Source organism: Chelonia mydas, chromosome 10 (assembly GCF_015237465.2).
Source record: "Chelonia mydas isolate rCheMyd1 chromosome 10, rCheMyd1.pri.v2, whole genome shotgun sequence".
NCBI classification, from domain to species: Eukaryota; Metazoa; Chordata; order Testudines; family Cheloniidae; genus Chelonia; species Chelonia mydas.
The window spans coordinates 51445050-51462351 of NC_051250.2; the positions used below are offsets into that span (position 1 = coordinate 51445050).

Below are 17302 nucleotides of genomic sequence, written 5' to 3' on the forward strand. Positions count from 1 at the left end.
GTGGTTGCAAAAGGTACTGGAACACCAAGACTGTTTCTCGGACCCCTTAGATAGAGTCTGTCTATACGGACCACAGGTTGAAAACCACTAGTCTAAGGTAACATCAACTGGTGGAATCACCATCTCCCTCATTAGGGAAGGTTCTGATGATGGGGAAAGAGCAAAGACATTCTCTGGTGCAGTGTAAGTCTCTGACTTCCTTGGAGTGTGAGGGATCTGAGCCACTTGTACTGAACTGGTCAGAAGAGGGAGACTTCGTGTTGCTACCATTGGTGGTGGCAGATTTGATTTGGAACTGACGGACCCAGAGACTTCGATTGTACTGTGGAATGGGTGTCACTGAAACGGGGTCTGGTACCAAAGAAGCCCTTCCTATATGGATGTTAGAGTCCTGGCCCTGGGACTTTGCATGTCCCAAGTCCTTAGAGGTTGACAGCGTAGGTCTGTTCAACCTCTAAGGATTGACGATTTCATAGATGACTTAGGAGGAGACCTATTCTTTTGTTTTATGCGTGTTCTCTGCCTTCCCGATGAGACCCCAATAAGGGGTCTGTGGGTACAGACTCCACAGTAGCAGCGTAGGACCTCGTGATGGGAGGTGTACTCCGTGTAGATTTAGGTTGAGGTACAACAGGTGCCCCCTGTCCTGAGTCAACTGTGGCCTCATGGCCTTCTCTATGAGGCATTTTCTAAGCCGAAGTTCCCATGCTTCATGGGTACAGCTAGGGAAAGAGCAGCAGATATTACACCTAGCCGTGATATGCATCTTAACAAAACAGTACAAGCACTGCATATGGTTGTCGGTGACCAAGGAGGAATGGAGGCAGGACACACAAACCTTGAAGCCAAGAGTTCCTGGTGTAATCTGAAAACTCTAATGGAGTATCTGGGTGGGGAAGGAGTCCACCAGGTGGAGATTCTATCTAACTATAAGAAATTTCCTAAAAGATATAACAACTATTAAAACTACAAACTGTGGAAATAACTATATGCAAAAAGCAATGTTTAATATTTAAAGAATGAAGAACCCGAAGGAGAGCTCCGAACACTGATGGTTCCAACCCAGGCCATGAGGTGGCAAGAAAGAACTAGAGAGACAGTTGGCCTGCTCCGCCTTTTCTCTCCTTGGTTGGAGGCACAAGGAGAGCAAAGGCACATGCACGGACCAAAATTCTCCAACTCCAGGGGCATGGACAGCATGTGTATCCCCAAAATGGAATACAGACAGGGACCAACCCTTGAAGAAGAACTCTTCTCTCTCTCAGCCTGAACAGTCATCTGATGGCAAACTTTCAGTAAGCATGGACCTGGACCAGATTCAGGAGGACTGACCTATTACTTAATCTCCATACCATATAATTAACTCCTAGGAAGTGATTTTTTACACATTTGCTTAAGGTGCACATTTAGGATGTTTGGAAAAAACTTGTATTTGAACAGCAGTGTCAAACCATTGTGTTCATACTACTGATGCATTACAACAATATGTTTTGTTAGAACCAACTTGTCTATTTTAGACAAGATTTTTATAAGTTAGCAGTAAAACGAGTAGAATTTAAAAGCAGGGGTGCTGTAAGAATTTAGCTAACTATTCCCTCTGCAGAGTTTACCCATCTGGCTCATATATTTTTTGCCTTTTTCTGGTAGCCCCAATGCCCCTGTGAAAGCCAAAGAGAGTTCAGCTTTAAGACATGGCAATTAAGAGAACTTTAATGATTATGAAAATTAAGGGCAAAAAACGGAAACCCACTTTTATAATGAGAGCAGGTGCTCTGGCCTCTTTCCCAAACAATACATAAATGCATCTCCCACCTCAATATGGTCAGTTGAGTCATTATAAACAAGGCCATTGAAAATGGGAAGCGCGGTTCTAGCATGAAAATGCACACCAAGACACAAAGTAACTCCAAATGCCATTTTTACGATGGCCTACACATCCAATTTGCTCATTTTAACAGTAAATCATTTTTTCAGCTGCCAACGACTCAACCAGTCTGGAAAAGTCAAGCAGCGTTTTTTCAGAATTATCCTATCATTAATATTTTTCCTGAGGCAGACTGCCCTCAGTTAACAGACAAACCCATAGTCTTCAAATGCTGCAACCCCCCTCTTCACACAATTGGGGGTGGGGCTGCAAAAGGTAAGCGAGAAAAAAATTTGGTCCTGCCAACTCCAGAAATGAGGCTCATGAAAGAGATACAGAACTTCGCTAAGTTCCAATTCAAATACAGGGGTGGGATGGTAAAGAAATAAGAGCACGTGACAGCTAAACACGCAAGCAATTACAGTATTAGCTATAACAATACCACGCAGAATTCCTCAGTAGGATAGAAGAAGTTTCTCTGCTATACGTACTATACCTGAACATAAAGCAAGTTCAGCTGAACAGGATCTCTTGAATCTACATTCTGGTCTGAATAGAAGAATTTTCGCCTCAGCAGCAGTGTTTCATTTTCATCAACTCCTTGTTCTCTGAATGTTCGACTATGATCTAGCCAGTTTACTGGAACAGAAACACAGCCCCCTTATAATATCGCAAATTTATATTTTATCTTGCAAAAATTACCCTAAACCACGGGTTCTCAACCTTTTTCTTTCTGAGGCCTCCCCCGCAATGCGCTATAAAAACTCCATGGCCCACCTATGCCACAACCGGTTTTCGGCATACAAAAGCCAGGACCGGCGTTAAGGGGTAGTAAGTCAGGCAACTGCCTAGGGCCCCACGCCACAGGGGGCTCCGCAAAGCTAAGTTGCTCAGGCTTCTGTTTTAGCCCCAGGTGGCAGGGCTCAGGGTCCCAGGTTTCAGCCCTATGCAGAGGGGCTTCAGCTTTCTGACCTGTGCCCCAGTGTGAGTCTAACACTGGTCCTGCTTGTCGGACCCCCTGAAACCTGCTCGTGGCCCCCAGGCCTCTGGTTGAGAGCCACTGCCTTAAACCAGGATGCAAAGTGTGCTCTACGTACACATTTACATACGTTGACATTCATGTGTGTTCTGCCTATCTGAGAAAATATTTGCACTTGAAACTACAGTAATGCATGTTACAGAAACACAAGTTAGTTAGACGAAATGTGCACAGTGTTAAAGTGACAAGATACTGTGAGGTTTTGTAAATTTTCTTTCAAGCTAAACAGATGTATCGTGGAATGAGCGCCCATCGTATGAATGAATCTCCTCCACTTCTCAGCTGATGCTATGGAGGTTGCAATTGATATTACAGTCCAAAATATCAGCAAATGAATAATGCGAATTTTAGTTAGAATTCAGCAGGAATTTGTTGTAGCATAATTTATTAAAATTACTGGAAGCAAATGCAAAGACAGTTGTAGCTTACACATGAGTTTCACTTGTCTTCCAAGCAGTGGGATAAAACTGAATCAACTATGGACATACAAATACGTTTTGTCCCCAGAGCTTCTTATTCTTAATTTCATATTGTTTTAAAACATTGGCCTGTGATGCAAACAACACGGGCAAAACACATGCCAAAAATGAGGAACTTAAGGTAAGAGCCTTTACACAAGATGGAATGCAGATAGTGTGCCATTAAAAACTGTTTTGTTTTGCTGTATTGTGAGCACTCTACACTGATGACTATTCAAAGACTTGTAACAAGGCAAGCAATGTTTTGCTTTCCTGGAATGTACCCTTTATATTTGACATACAGACAGAGGCAAAATATTTCATTGACCTTCAGCGCAAGGGCAACGAATCAGACGAATGAGATGGCATCAGTAGTTGAACAAATAACCTTCCTCAGTAGAATGTAGTGAGACCACTGTCGGACTGAAATCCCTCCACCAACTACAAAGAAATCACTACTACTGGATCTAGAACTAGTTTTCAACATACATAATAACAACTGTCCTCCTGTGGCTAACAGCTTTTCAACTGGCTTTAAAAAAAACACTGCAGCAATAAGACACCACAGGCACAGACAGTATATGATACTCCACCTAGTCGTTTAACATTTTCCTGGATTTGTAAATGGAAGGTTAAGTGCCGCAGATAATTTCAAGAGAAATGTCCCAAAACCAATATCTACCTTCTGGGTTATTCTCTTTCCCCCTACATGATGGTTCTCCAGAAACACACCCAACTAGTCAAACAGCCTCTTGGGTTACAGTACTCACAATCATCATCTGTATGAAGCTTCGCCTTCAACTTCTCCATTTTTCTTTCATCTCGTAACAATGTCCTGTCTTTCTTAAGTGTACCTGTGCTCTCCTCCTTTTTCTCCTCAATGCTCTCCTGGATTACGGAGTACTCTTCATAATTGGTTATTCCTACAAGTGTGAACACAGGATAAGCATGCAACTCCAGCAGCCAAAACATGAAAATATAACATATACTAGGACAGCAGGAAAAGGTTTATTCTAAATATTGATTAAAATGTAGTATATTTGAAGTTAATATCTAAACACACTCCAGACCAGGTGCTAAAATGTATTATTATATGAATTTATTGAGTATGGTACCTAGTCAATCTTTCCAACAAAAATTGGCACTAAAAGCACAACATCCCTCTATCAGGCTCAGAAAATTATCCTTCAAAAAACCATACACTCTGTGTATGTAGAGTTGATTCAGTATTTATCTTTTATCAGTCTCAAGAAAGTTGCTTTCTTAAATTTTAAATCTCCTGAGAAAGGTAGCCAGGTCAAGCTCTAGCGGATTTTGAGCAGAATAAAGTTCCAGAACTTGAGGCCATGTGATGGAGAATTCTGGGTCATGGACTCCTGCAATTTCTTCCTTAAGTACGGGCAGAGAAAATGTGGCAGAGCACTGGGAAAGAAAGCCTCTGAAACATCGGGATTCTAGGCAACTTTAGGGCTTTACAGATGTTAATCCTCACTATAAATTTCACATGAAACTGTGCCGAGAGCCTGTGTAGAGCACTTAGCACATGTTTAAGTTGCTCTCATTTCTTTGTCTTGCTTGTGTTTTCCAGTATTTGTTAAGCACTGACAATGTGAGTTGTGCTATTTAGGACAGAAAGAGAGTCTAAGATGACTAAGGAGCCATACTGTACACCAGCTGTTCTGAGTGGCTTCCATGGTCAACTCCAGACAGAACACAATATCACAGTGAAGTCTAGAAGTGACAACAATATGGGACCCCGTGGCTAGGCATGTTTGCGAAATGAGCAGGTGAAAATGCAAGAAGGCATTCCTGGTCACCAAACTATTGCTTTACATCACCTGGAGAAATGACCTACTTCTTCACTGACCACTACATGGTAGCAGTTTTTCAAAGTGCAATTCATATTTAAACTTAGTACTCAATTCAAACCAGCATTAAACCAGCACTAGCATAAACCAGTCCTGTATGTCTTTAGTGATCACATTAACATAAATAGAAGCCTTAGCCACTCAATAAGATAGAAGAGTAAATTCTATCTCTGCTTAAACATTAGTTAGACACAAAGCTAGTTTTATTTCACCACCTCACAGAAGGGAACTGTATGTGGAAGAAATAAATACTGAAATATTTAGAACATTAGGTGTCAAAAAACATAAGTGCCTCTGACTGGAAAGTGCTATCTGGTAGCAAAACATATAAGGTGTAAATCCCTACTGAGTCACACAGGACAGGAAGGCAGATGCAACCGCTTTATAGAATGGGAAAAAAGCCATTCTGAGTATTTTAATACAGTGTAACTGATGCTGAACACTACCTATTTTCAAACAGGCATAACAAGCTTGATGTTGATAAATCGCTGTATATAACATGCACAGAATCCTGAAACCCAAAGTAAAAAACATTGGTGAAAAAAAATCATATTCCCTTAGAGATTCAGACCAAGAAATCTCACCTATCCTGCTGCAAATGGTAACCAGCAATTCACCAACAGTTTTAGAATCATCCACCATAACTGTTTTCACTGCCCCATCCAGCATTCGTATTTTCTGAGGTCTCTGTTTCTTTTTGTACTCCAAAATATCCTAGGGAATAAACCACACAAAGAATTACACAGCTTCAAAACCATTCCAAGCCAGTAAGCCACTAAAATCTGGAGCAAATTAAAGTTTTAATTTGACAAATACAAAAATATTATTTTTTAAGAACTATTTAGACAAACTTTAAAAGTTTGTTGCCTGAATCAGGGGCTAGTTCTAGTACTGACAGTCAACGTTGCTTTAGTTTAAAAACTGCGTAAGTGACTCTACTAAACCCTATTCTTCAGGCCTTCAATAACCTGCTGCAGAGTCTTTATGCCAGAGCGGCATGAAGGGGATCTAAAAGCACTGGCTGCTCCCAGAGGATTTGCCCAGTAAAGGTACTGTGAAAGACCAGCCATAATGGTGCTGAGGACCCCTCACAAGCCCTGGCATACAGGACATGTTGAGGTGGAGCTAGGGTCAGGAAGGGTGTGTCAGGAGTACGGCTGCAGCACCGCAGAAGTTCTGGCCAGCTGTTACTTAGGCCCCAAAGGTTGTCCAAGTTACACCTGTGGTCTCTATGGCCCCTAGAGCAGCCCATGATTGGGCAGGCATAAAGGTGGCTTAAAGGTGCTAGTTCTGCACTGCATCTCTCAAAGGCTTGGCACAGAATCTCACCCAGGAGTTCAAATCCTATTAAAAATATCAGTCCATTTTTGCTTCACACTCACACCTAACAAAGTAAGGAAAATGCCTTCTTTGGAATGAAAACACTTAACCACCTCTTGGTACCGTACCAATCTATACGCTTGGATGCAAAATGACCAATATTTGTGTCTTACTCGGAAAATCAGTGTGTATTTTTCATTCTTTGAGCTGGGTATTCTGTTCTACTGTGGTTGCCAAATCTGACACTTGTAGGATAACAAATGGTTTGTCCTTGCATCCAAATGTTTTTCAAGGACTAAAGTTCTTTGTACTGTATGACTGTCTCTAAATCTGTTGGTGAAAAAAAGATGACAGAATTCTGCCTTACCCCGCTTCGCAGCATATAATAATCCAGTGTTCTTCCAGCTTCCAACCAAATACCTTTCCGAGGATCTTCATCTGACAAGAACAGTCCATAGTCAGAGGCTGAGGAACAAAACAGAAAAGGCACTATTACTGTGGTAAAACAAACAAAGAAAAACAATATGTTGACCAGAATTCAAGTTCAAGCTTCTGTCAATTTACCGTCCACTCTTAATGAGTGTTTGGCAGAAGTATAGTTACTCCAGTTAAAGAAAATGTAGCTTAGACTACAGAGGGCAGGATTTTAAAGATAGGCTTTACTGTAGACTGAAGTGGATGGCTCATCAAGCAAACCTCATCCTGCATGTGTAATACATAGTTATAATTACCTATACTTGAGTAAGATACTTTTATAACCATCAAAAATGCAGAAGAGTTCAGATTTAAGACTAACAGAGTTTTCAGTCACTTCATACTACAAACCAACAGTTCAGCTTTAAAACATGCAGCGTTTACTTGATGGAAGTGTTTCACTGAATAAACTAAGAATCCTCGAAAACATCTAATTCAATTGATAGTACTTTCCTGGCAATTTCAACTGTGTGAAGTTATTCCTCTTTTGTATCTGTCATAACAGTGTCTGTGAGTATGCGGCACATACTTTGGACTAAACACTTCACAATCTCTTTAATGACACATGTTAAAAGCAATAGTGTAGAGTCAGGTCTGTACAGACTACCAGCCATTAGAAGTGCAACAAAATAAAGACCATAGTTTCTGCCAATAAAGCCTAACGAGGTTTATCTTCTTGTTTAATAAAATGGTTGAACACCTAAAGATAGTGAATTTTTATACAAACTGCTTTGAGCCAGCTTTCAAAGAAAAATTCTGCTTGCATTTTTAATAGATGCTGTGTAACCTGTCTCAAATATACAATTTATGAAGAAATAAGCTTCTCAGAGGAATTTAGCCTAAAAATATGGAGTTTTAATGGAGAAATCTTTCCCAAAGCCCCTGAAAGTAAAAAACACACCAGAAAGTTCCTTACATACATTAATTTAGGAAGCTAATCACTGGAAAGCAAACCCATACACACAGTGATGATTTGGAAACATAAATTCAGTATACAGTCAATTACATCAAATCATTCCACAAATTGTGCATCTAATATAGCTCCAAATGTTCATTCCTCTCAGTTCAACCATGGACAAGCAATGACCTTTGCACAGTACATATTTATTGTACAGAAAAATCAACATATTGTGTTTATTGCATTCTGGTGCTGGTGTGACAGTGACAAGCCAATCAGTCTGTGTCACTTGGTGTAATTTTGTAGTATCCCAAACTAACCTGTCATGACAGTCTACACTATAATGCTCACCACTTTTACAAAATTATGATAAATCTTGTACAAAGTATGTCTTGCGAGGTATCCTTGGAGAAGTCATAGTCTGCTGAATATGACTGCCCTGTTTAAAATGTGTGCATCAGCACTGTATATGGAGTTATGAGATTTGCCATGTGTTTGTTACTGAAACATGCTGTGAGTCTGGGGAACGCCCAAACACTCGCTCTTTAGAAATAACAAAGGACTGGCATATCATCCCCAGAAACACCTCAAGCTGCAGGTATACAGAAGGTGCAAGCAAGGATTTCCAATTCATATGAAGGACTGAGTGCAGCTCATATAGGTAATGGATAGAGCTCTACGCAGATACAAAATTTTTTATCTGCATCAAATCGGCAGTCCCCAAATGATCTGCAGATACCCACAGGGCTTTAGATATAAAATTTGTATCCTCATCCAATCCGCGATTTGCAAAAATGAGCCGCGGATATCCACAGATTTGCACGGCTCTAGCAATGGGGCATCCGGACCCCATGAAACAGCAAGGACTTTATCAGTAAAAAAGGGTCAGGATATAAAAAGGGCCCGGCCAACTCTCTCCTCCTGCACCTCTACTGAAACAAGATTGCTTGAAGGACTTGGAACTGGGAAAAATTAGTCCCAGCCTGGAAAGGGACCCCAGCCTGTGTACTAAGAACTGTGAAGTGCCTGCAACATTGCGAGTGGTGAGAAAAGCTGTTTGTTTCAAATTTAGTCTTGGTAAAGTTCAGGAAACAGCTTGCGGTTTTTATCTTTAATTTCTTTTTGTAACCAATTCTGATCTTCTATGTCTACATCACTTATAATCACTTAAAATCTATCTGTAGTTAATAAACTTATTTTAATGTTTTATCTAATCCAGTGTGCTTCTGGCAGAAGGGCTTGGGGAATCTACTCAGGTAACAAAGGCTGGAGGCATAATCATTTTCTTTGTTAAAATGATGGACTTTATGCACTTGTATTGCTCAGTAAGTAACTGAGCAGTATAAGATGGTACATTTCTGGGGTGCAAGGCTGGAACTAGGGATATGCAGGTGTCGCTTGACATGTACTTCAAGAGTGGCTGGGCATAGCACTCTGGTAGCTGTCTGGCGGTGACTTGCACGCTAGAGGCTGGTATGAGTGGGCAGAGTTGAAGCTCACACAACAAAGGAGTGCATAGCATACACCACACTGGAGAATTAATGGGGCACAGCTGTCCTATGATCCGGATTGTACCCTGGGGAATATCAAACTTGTCAGTTAGCATCATCAGCAAAAGAGGTATTATACAGTAACTCAGTAATTATATTTCTACTTAGCAGTGTCATTCACACACTTATTGCAATGCAGTTGTATGTTTTAAAAAACCTAAACAAGAGAAAAACTGTAGTTAGATGAGTTCCCTTCCTCTTGCACCTGACCTTTAAAAGATATGCAGCCCTAAATATCTATTGTTTTCAACAGAAGTTGAGTATATTCAGCACCATACAAGACTGGACTAATAAAATGCCTTTTCTTATATCCATATACTAAGGCCCTGACATGCTAAAACAGTCCTCTTCAAGGGAGATATATTTCTGTACTGAAAACATACCACTATTCTTGTGATAATTAGACTACCTAGAGAAATAACAGTATTTTAGTAACAACTGCTTCAAAATGTATAACAGAAATAATAGCTCTAAAGTAGGAGAGGTATATGTCATCAACAGGTTCATTATTTTTTATTATTTGTATTATTGTCATACTTAGGGACCTTAGTGACAGGCCAGGACCCCATTCCTGATTGTAAGGGCTTACATTCTAGAGAGACAATATAAACAGCACAAAGCTAGAGGGTCGTGATAAACCTAAACTGGTTCAGCAAATACTTTGTGTAGCCTGATAAGAGTGAATTTATGTTCTACACAGTAGCTTGAAAGGGTTCTACTGCTGAATCAGGCACAGTAGAAAAGTTGTCAACAGAATGAGGACCTTGAGGAACAAATGAGAAACTATCCGTTACATATTCTCTGACTAATAATGTTATACATTTTATTAGCAAAACAAACAAGATCACAAACACTGTAATATAGCAAAGGACATAGTGCCAATACAAAATGGCCAGCACTCGCATATCCATAGTGAGGAATCCCGGGACTGGTGAGGCGATCAACATATTGTCATCAGGCCAGCACATTCCAACATTTCCTACTGTCATCAGACAGGGTCTTAGCTTTGATGGTGGGTTATGCTAGCGCCAACCACATCTCATATATATTAACAATGGTTTCAACCTCCTTTCCTTATACGTACCTTCACACCTCTATACTTAGGGTCCCTACCTTCAATAGATCAATTAGTCACTTATGTTATACTCATTAGCATTTACGTCAATTTGTTGCCATGATACACCTGTGGTTAATTCATGTATGTTTTGGTCAAATTCAGCATCCTTTTAAACTTTCCCTAAAATTACTAAACTATACTTCTGAGGCATCTTACTTCACCTGTTCCCAGCACGTCCTACTCTTGTTTAATACTTATCTTGTGACACAAAGTCAAACTATCAGTTAATTACAACGTACCTAATAACCACCTACATCATTACTGCCATTTTATATCAAATTATCTAGGGCTTGGTTATGCTAAGTTAAATGTCATACAGGCCTCAGGCCTGGAGGGCCTTGTGTTACAGGTACAATACCTGTGCATTACTTCTAAATAGCTCTTACAACATGGCTGGCTAAAGTCCTTTCTGTGTCCACACCACAGTTCTCAACTGAGTTTGTAACCAGATAGCAGCATGGTTTCACTCAACACAATTTGTATCTTTACATGGCATGTTTAACCTAGGTTAGTAACTATGGGAGCTAACATTGTTTTGCCCGTTGGAGGCCTAGGCTGGCACATAGTTGCCTTTTTTGTAACCATTTCAGCACTTTCCTTTGCTGTGCACAGCACCCTCCAATCATGCTTGTGTAGTCTGTTTGGCCCAGTATCCTCCTCAGCTCTGAGTGCATTGTGTCCCGTTTCCTGCTAAAGTCACTGACTGCGCATGCTCCAGGCAGTCTCCACTCACTGCGGTACTGGGGTACAGCCGCCCATATTTCCCCAGACTGCCCTGTTACCAACACAGCTTGACAACATGGTAGATGTGGCTGTGCAAACATCACAGGGAAAGCTGCTCTGTGGACACAACCTGCATCTGATTGGGAAGTGAAAGTTTTGCTGATGAAAATTTTCATCAAAAACCTAAAAACTGAGCCTTCTGGTTTTTGGCAGCCAAAAAAAAGTTCATTTTATGAAAATCTGAAAGTTTCACAAAAAAGAGTTGTTTGTTCAAACCCATTTTTCCTTAAAAAAGTAAATGAGACAGTTGACCCACTCTAATTTTAACCAGTTATAGATTTACATTTGTGGTTTTAGTGCATATTAGACCTTGAAACAATGGGATTTTTAAAACAATTGGTATTCAACAAAGAACATTAAGTGCAGAGAGAATGGAACACCTTTCAAGTAGAACGAATTGCTGAAGTGCATTTTTTTTCTTCTTTAAACAAACCTGGGGGTGGGGGATATAGATTTACAGACTCACCTTGCCCTGTTTGAGCCTCAGGCACTCGCTCACGAATAACTCTACATGCATCATACACTGCTGTGGATGGTTCAAATTGCATCGTCTTCACCACATTGCAGTGGCGGACGCAGATCTTCAAGGACAGGGCCACCATAGTGCCAGATCACTTGTGGGAACCCGCTAAAAATACCTGAAAAAGTAGTAATAGAATGAGCCCTCTGCATTTTGTAATTAATGTTTTCATACTTCCATCTTTCAATTAATTTAAAAGGAATATTGAAATGAAGTGCATACAAATTAAACACATTCAAGTATCTATTCTGTAGAAACTCTCACTAACATATCACATCTAGGAGATATTCAGAAGAGAGATTTTTGTTGGCATGTTTTAAAGTCACTTTAAGACAAGTATGTACATAATTTTACAGATCTAACATATTGTCTGAGGCATGTCAAATACCACACCAGCTGACAATACCTCTTCCTTGGGCATCCATCCAGCAGCACATCCTTTAGTACTGACTGAATAGTGGTTTCATGATTTTAACTAAATTACTTCATTAGTTTTGAACTCTTCAATACTATACATTCATATTAAAAGCTCTACTTTAAGGAACAATGCATGCTTATATCAAAACAAATATTAACATGTTCTCTTCTCAAAGCTACATATGGATCCAAAGTAAAGTTCTTAATTATTTTCACACACACATAGATTTTAAGGCCAGAAGAGACCATTCGGATCATCTAGTTTGACTTTTTCTATAACATTGGCCATAGGGCTTCCCGTAATTAATTCCTGCTTCACGTCCAGTAGCTATGGCTGAACTAAAGCAAATATCTTCTAGAAAAGCATCCAATCTTGATTTTAATATTTCCAGTGATGGAGAATCCACCAGAACCCCTTGTTTAGTTCTTCTACTGGTTGAAGAACTAAACATGCTCACTGTTAAAATTTTTCACCTTATTTATTTTCTTAATTCCTCTAGTTTCAGCTTCCACATGTGCTGTTTTCACAGTAGCTGGCTCTGGCTTATAAAAATTAACTCTCAAAACCTTATAGCCCTCTTCCCTGGGCTCAATTACTAACAGTTTGTAATAGGCTCCAGCATCTGTATAGTCCCCCGGGCTAGACAATCTCTAAACTGAGACAGTCTCTGCAGGTCTCTACTCCCAGAGAGCTGCCTGGGATCTCTGGAGAACTCTACCCTGTACTCCTTCAGCCACGGACTCAGTTAGTTACAGGATTTCCTGCTGTGGCTGGTCATGTGACTGCCACCTAACACCACAGATCCCTAGTTCGGTCAAGTAACTACATTTCCCAGCATACCTGGATTTAGATGAGCCAGACCTCTCAACAGGGCTGACTGGCCTGGTTCTTCTACCCTAAAGGGGTGAACCATCTTAAGAACATAAGAACGGCTATACTGGGTCACACCAAAGGTCCACCTTGCCCAGTATCCTGTCTTCCGACCGTGGCCAATGCCAGGTGCCCCAAAGGGAATGAACAGAATAGGTAATCATCAAGTGGATCCACGCCCTGTTGCCCATTCCCAGCTTCTGGCAAATAGAGGCTAGGGACACCATCCCTGCCCATCTTGGCTAATAGCCATTGATTGACCTATCCATGAATTTATCTAGTTCTTTTTTAATTTATCTAGTTCTTTTTTATCCTGTTATAGTTGTGGCCTTCACAACCTCCTCTTGCAAAGAGGAATACTAAACAAAGACAACCTCCTCTTGCAAAGGAAATCTTGAGTAAAAGGCGAAAGATTTATATACTAAACAAAGAGAAAGTTCAAATGAGCATGTATCTTCAGAAAGTTTGACACCCTGCAGTTATCACATCATGAATGCCACCACATTTGGGCCCCACTTTAAGGCTCATTGCTGTAACTTACTTACTTCTCAGATCTGCATCCTTTTATCTAGTTTCAGAAAATGAAGGCTCAGCCCTAAAATTAGGGTCCATGTAAATAGAAGAACTGAACGATCTGATTTTTTTAAAATAACCTTTCCAGATGGAACACTCTCAGTAAGCTGAATAGGACTGGTGAATCAGCTTTTAAGGAACTTCCAAATGCAGTCCCTGATTTGGAGAACAGTTTTTGTTTGTAAGGGAGGGGGAATATGATGGGAGAAGTTTAACCATCGCTCTTCAATATTAAGAGTCAAAAATACTCAACTGAGAGTGCTTTCTGATAAACATAAGATATTGAAGTTGCAAAAAGTTAGTATTGGTTTTAATACAGAACAATTCCCTTTATAAGTTTCTCTGAAACTTTCAGAAGTACAAACTTCAGCCCAATACTAGATCAGACTAATAAAATCTGAAAAAAATAGATCTAAGAATGAAAGCATGTCCTGTGGCTTAGTGGTCGAAGCATGAAGGGGCATTCAAATGTTTAGCATATCTGGCACATAAATACCTTGCAGTACGAGCTACAATAGTGCCATGTGAACGCCTCTTCTCACTTTCAGGCTACACTGTAAATAAGAAGTGGGCAGCATTATCTCCCATAAATGTAAACAAACTTGGTGGTCTTAGCAATTGGCTGAACAGGAAGTAGGACTGAGTGGTCTTGTAGGTTCTAAAGTTTTACTTTGTTTTGGTTTTGAGTGCAGTTATGTAAAAAAAATTCTAAATTTGTAAGTTGCACTTTCACAATAAAGAGATTGCACTACAGTACTTGCATGAGGTGAACTGAAAAATATTTCTTTTTTTTTTACAGTGCAAATATTTGTAATGAAAATAATATAAAGTGAGCTCTGTACACAGTATTCTGTTGTAATTGAAATCAATATATTTGAAAATGTAGAAAATATCCAAAAATATTTAAATAAATGGCATTCTATTAACAACAGTGCGATTAATCACAATTAATTTTTTTTTAATTGTTGGACAGCCCTAATTCTATACATTTTATAATGAAAAAAATCTACAAATCAAGGCTGAAAGCAAATTCCTAGAAATTAGGAATGAGGGACACCATTTGGTTTTTACTATTCTGAAAAGTTTCTCCACAAAGATTCTCATAGACTGTAAGGGCAGAAGGGACCGTTGTGAGATGCAAGAGAAACAAAAAGTTTGAACTGCTTGCCAAAGTTTAGTGCAGGAACAAGCCTTTACACAATTCCTTTTACAAATGCTGTGATATGCAACACCTTTATTTTATGAGACCAAGAGGAAATTTCCATCTGTAGTTTAAAATGGAAAGCTTGTAGCAATGAACATTCTGAGTTCTGATTTCAAGTTAATCACTAGGATCCAGTAGACTTGACAGAGAAAATTAATATCTAAGTGTTATTTAACCTGCTTTAATATTGGTGTAGCAGAGTAAAACCACCATTCAGCTTCACTAAATTCCACCAGAAACATTGCTCGGTATTGTCAATGGGTAAGAGGAAACACTAGAAATGCTTGGTCTATAACACAGATGTTAATCACCAGCTGTATTAAACAAGGCAACAGAAGTTCCAGCTCAGGGATTTAGTTCAAGATTAACACTCGTTGCTTTTCACTACCTCATGCTCCATGTTTGGGCCATATGACAATTTTCAAACAGACCTTCTATAAGAAAGACAACTCATTACAGCTAATGTATAATCTTTATCCAGACACAACAGTTTTGCATGAAGCTGAGTCTCTGGTGACACCTCTTTCTGTAGTGGAGAATGTTGAATAAATTCCTTAATAAGAGCACACAGAAATCCAACTCAATGTCGTGAATCGTTCACTTCGTTACATACGGGAAAGCTCCTGTTCAAGAAAGAAATGTTAATTTTGATATGGTTAAAGCAACATCAGAATGCAAGAATTATGCCTACTATCGTAAAGTTAGTGTTGAAGGTCTGAGCAAGACACAAAACATACTTCAACAATGTTTAAATATTTCTTTTCCAACTGCAAGCTCTTCAGGGAAGGGCCTCTGTCTGTATAGCACCTAGCACAATGGGGCCCCAAACTATATTTGACCCTTTTGAGGGCTACAATTCTACAAATAACCATAGTCATTTGTCATGCTTGGGCAACAAAATGGCAGATGAAACTCAATGTTGATAAATATAAAATAATGCACATTGGAAAACATAATCCCAACTATACATACAAAATGATGGGGTCTAAATTAGCTGTTACCACTCAAGAAAGAGATCTTGGAATCATCATGGGTAGTTCTCAGTAAACCGCTTAATATGCGATGGCAGTCAAAAAAGTTAATAACATTAGCAACCATTAGGAAAGGGATCAATAATAAATCAGAAAATATCATGATCCCACTATAGAAAGCAATAGTACACCCATACCTTGAATACTATGTCCAGTTCTGGTTTATTCTGATTTATCCTGCTGAGCTATTATGCAATCTCTCACTTATTTCTCCATTTCCTTTCCCCACATTCAACTTCACTGAAAGCACGTTCATTGTGGGTTGTAACCCACAAAAAAGATATATTAGAACTGGAAACGGTCCACAGAAGGGCAACAAAAATGATTAGGGGTATGGAACAGCTTCCATATGATGCGAGATTAAAAAGATTCAGCTTGGAATAGAGACAACTAAGAAGAGATATGATAGAGGTCTATAAAATCACGAATGGTGTGGAGAAAGTGAATAGGAAGTGTTATTTACCCCTTCATACAACGCAAGAATTATGTTAGTAGACAGCAAGTTTGAAACAAACAAAAAGGATGTACTTCTTCACATAACACAGAGTCAACCTGTGGAACTCATTACTAGATGATGTTGTGAAGGCCAAAAGTACAACTGGGTTCAAAAAAGAAGTAGGTATGTTCATGGAGAATCAGTCCATCAATGGCTGTTAAGACAAGACGGTCAGAGGTGCAACCCCATGCTTTCGGTGTCCTTAAGCCTCTGACTGCCAGACGATGGGACTGGACAACAGGGGATGGATAAGTTGATAACTGTCCCGGTTCTTTTCATTCCCTCTGAAGCATCTGGCATTGGCCAGTGTCTGAAGATAGGTTAGAGGGCTAGCTGGACCATCAGTCTGACTTTGTATAGCCATTTTTATGTCTGTAACTCGCAAATCAGCCAGTAGTGACTTGGAAAATGGAGCTTAAATACCAAGGTGTGTGTATGAAGAACTATCATCCTCTTGCTTCAGAAAGTTACTAAAGTGAAGCAAATTAGAAACCTAAATCCATCACAGTGGTGTTGAAGCACTGTGCATCAATTAAATGCAGCACTAAGAATACTAGATAGCAAAATCTTTTAGCGTCCCTTGTTCCCAGTGAGCAACCTTCTGGTGAGAAGAGACCATAACTGTTCCTCTGCTTTACCTCTTACTTTCTCACCAGTTAGCTGTTGTTTCTGGGAAGATGCCACAACAGGAGAAAGTCTTACGAAGGAGAAGTTTAGCCATGGCAACATGAGCAGTGGGAGGGGTTAGCAGCCATGAGTACATATATAGTCTCAGACAAGATCGTACTTGGAGAATGGGGAGAGGGACAGCCCCACCTT

General features: G+C 39.8%; 1 protein-coding gene across 3 annotated transcripts in view; it reads right to left on the reverse strand.

The window, feature by feature from the left end:
* The window catches only part of TLN2 (talin 2), a 342088-nt gene that overhangs the window by 164291 nt on the left and 160495 nt on the right, over positions 1–17302 (reverse strand). For all 3 annotated transcript variants that reach the window (XM_037910906.2, XM_043523668.1, XM_043523669.1), the window contains 5 exons: positions 11838–12009; positions 6917–7014; positions 5814–5943; positions 4132–4284; positions 2361–2503 (listed from right to left, as the gene is read on the reverse strand). In XM_037910906.2, coding sequence (XP_037766834.1) covers positions 2361–2503; positions 4132–4284; positions 5814–5943; positions 6917–7014; positions 11838–11973 — 660 coding nt within the window. In that variant the 5' untranslated portion in view covers positions 11974–12009. The remainder of the gene's footprint in view (positions 1–2360; positions 2504–4131; positions 4285–5813; positions 5944–6916; positions 7015–11837; positions 12010–17302) is intronic.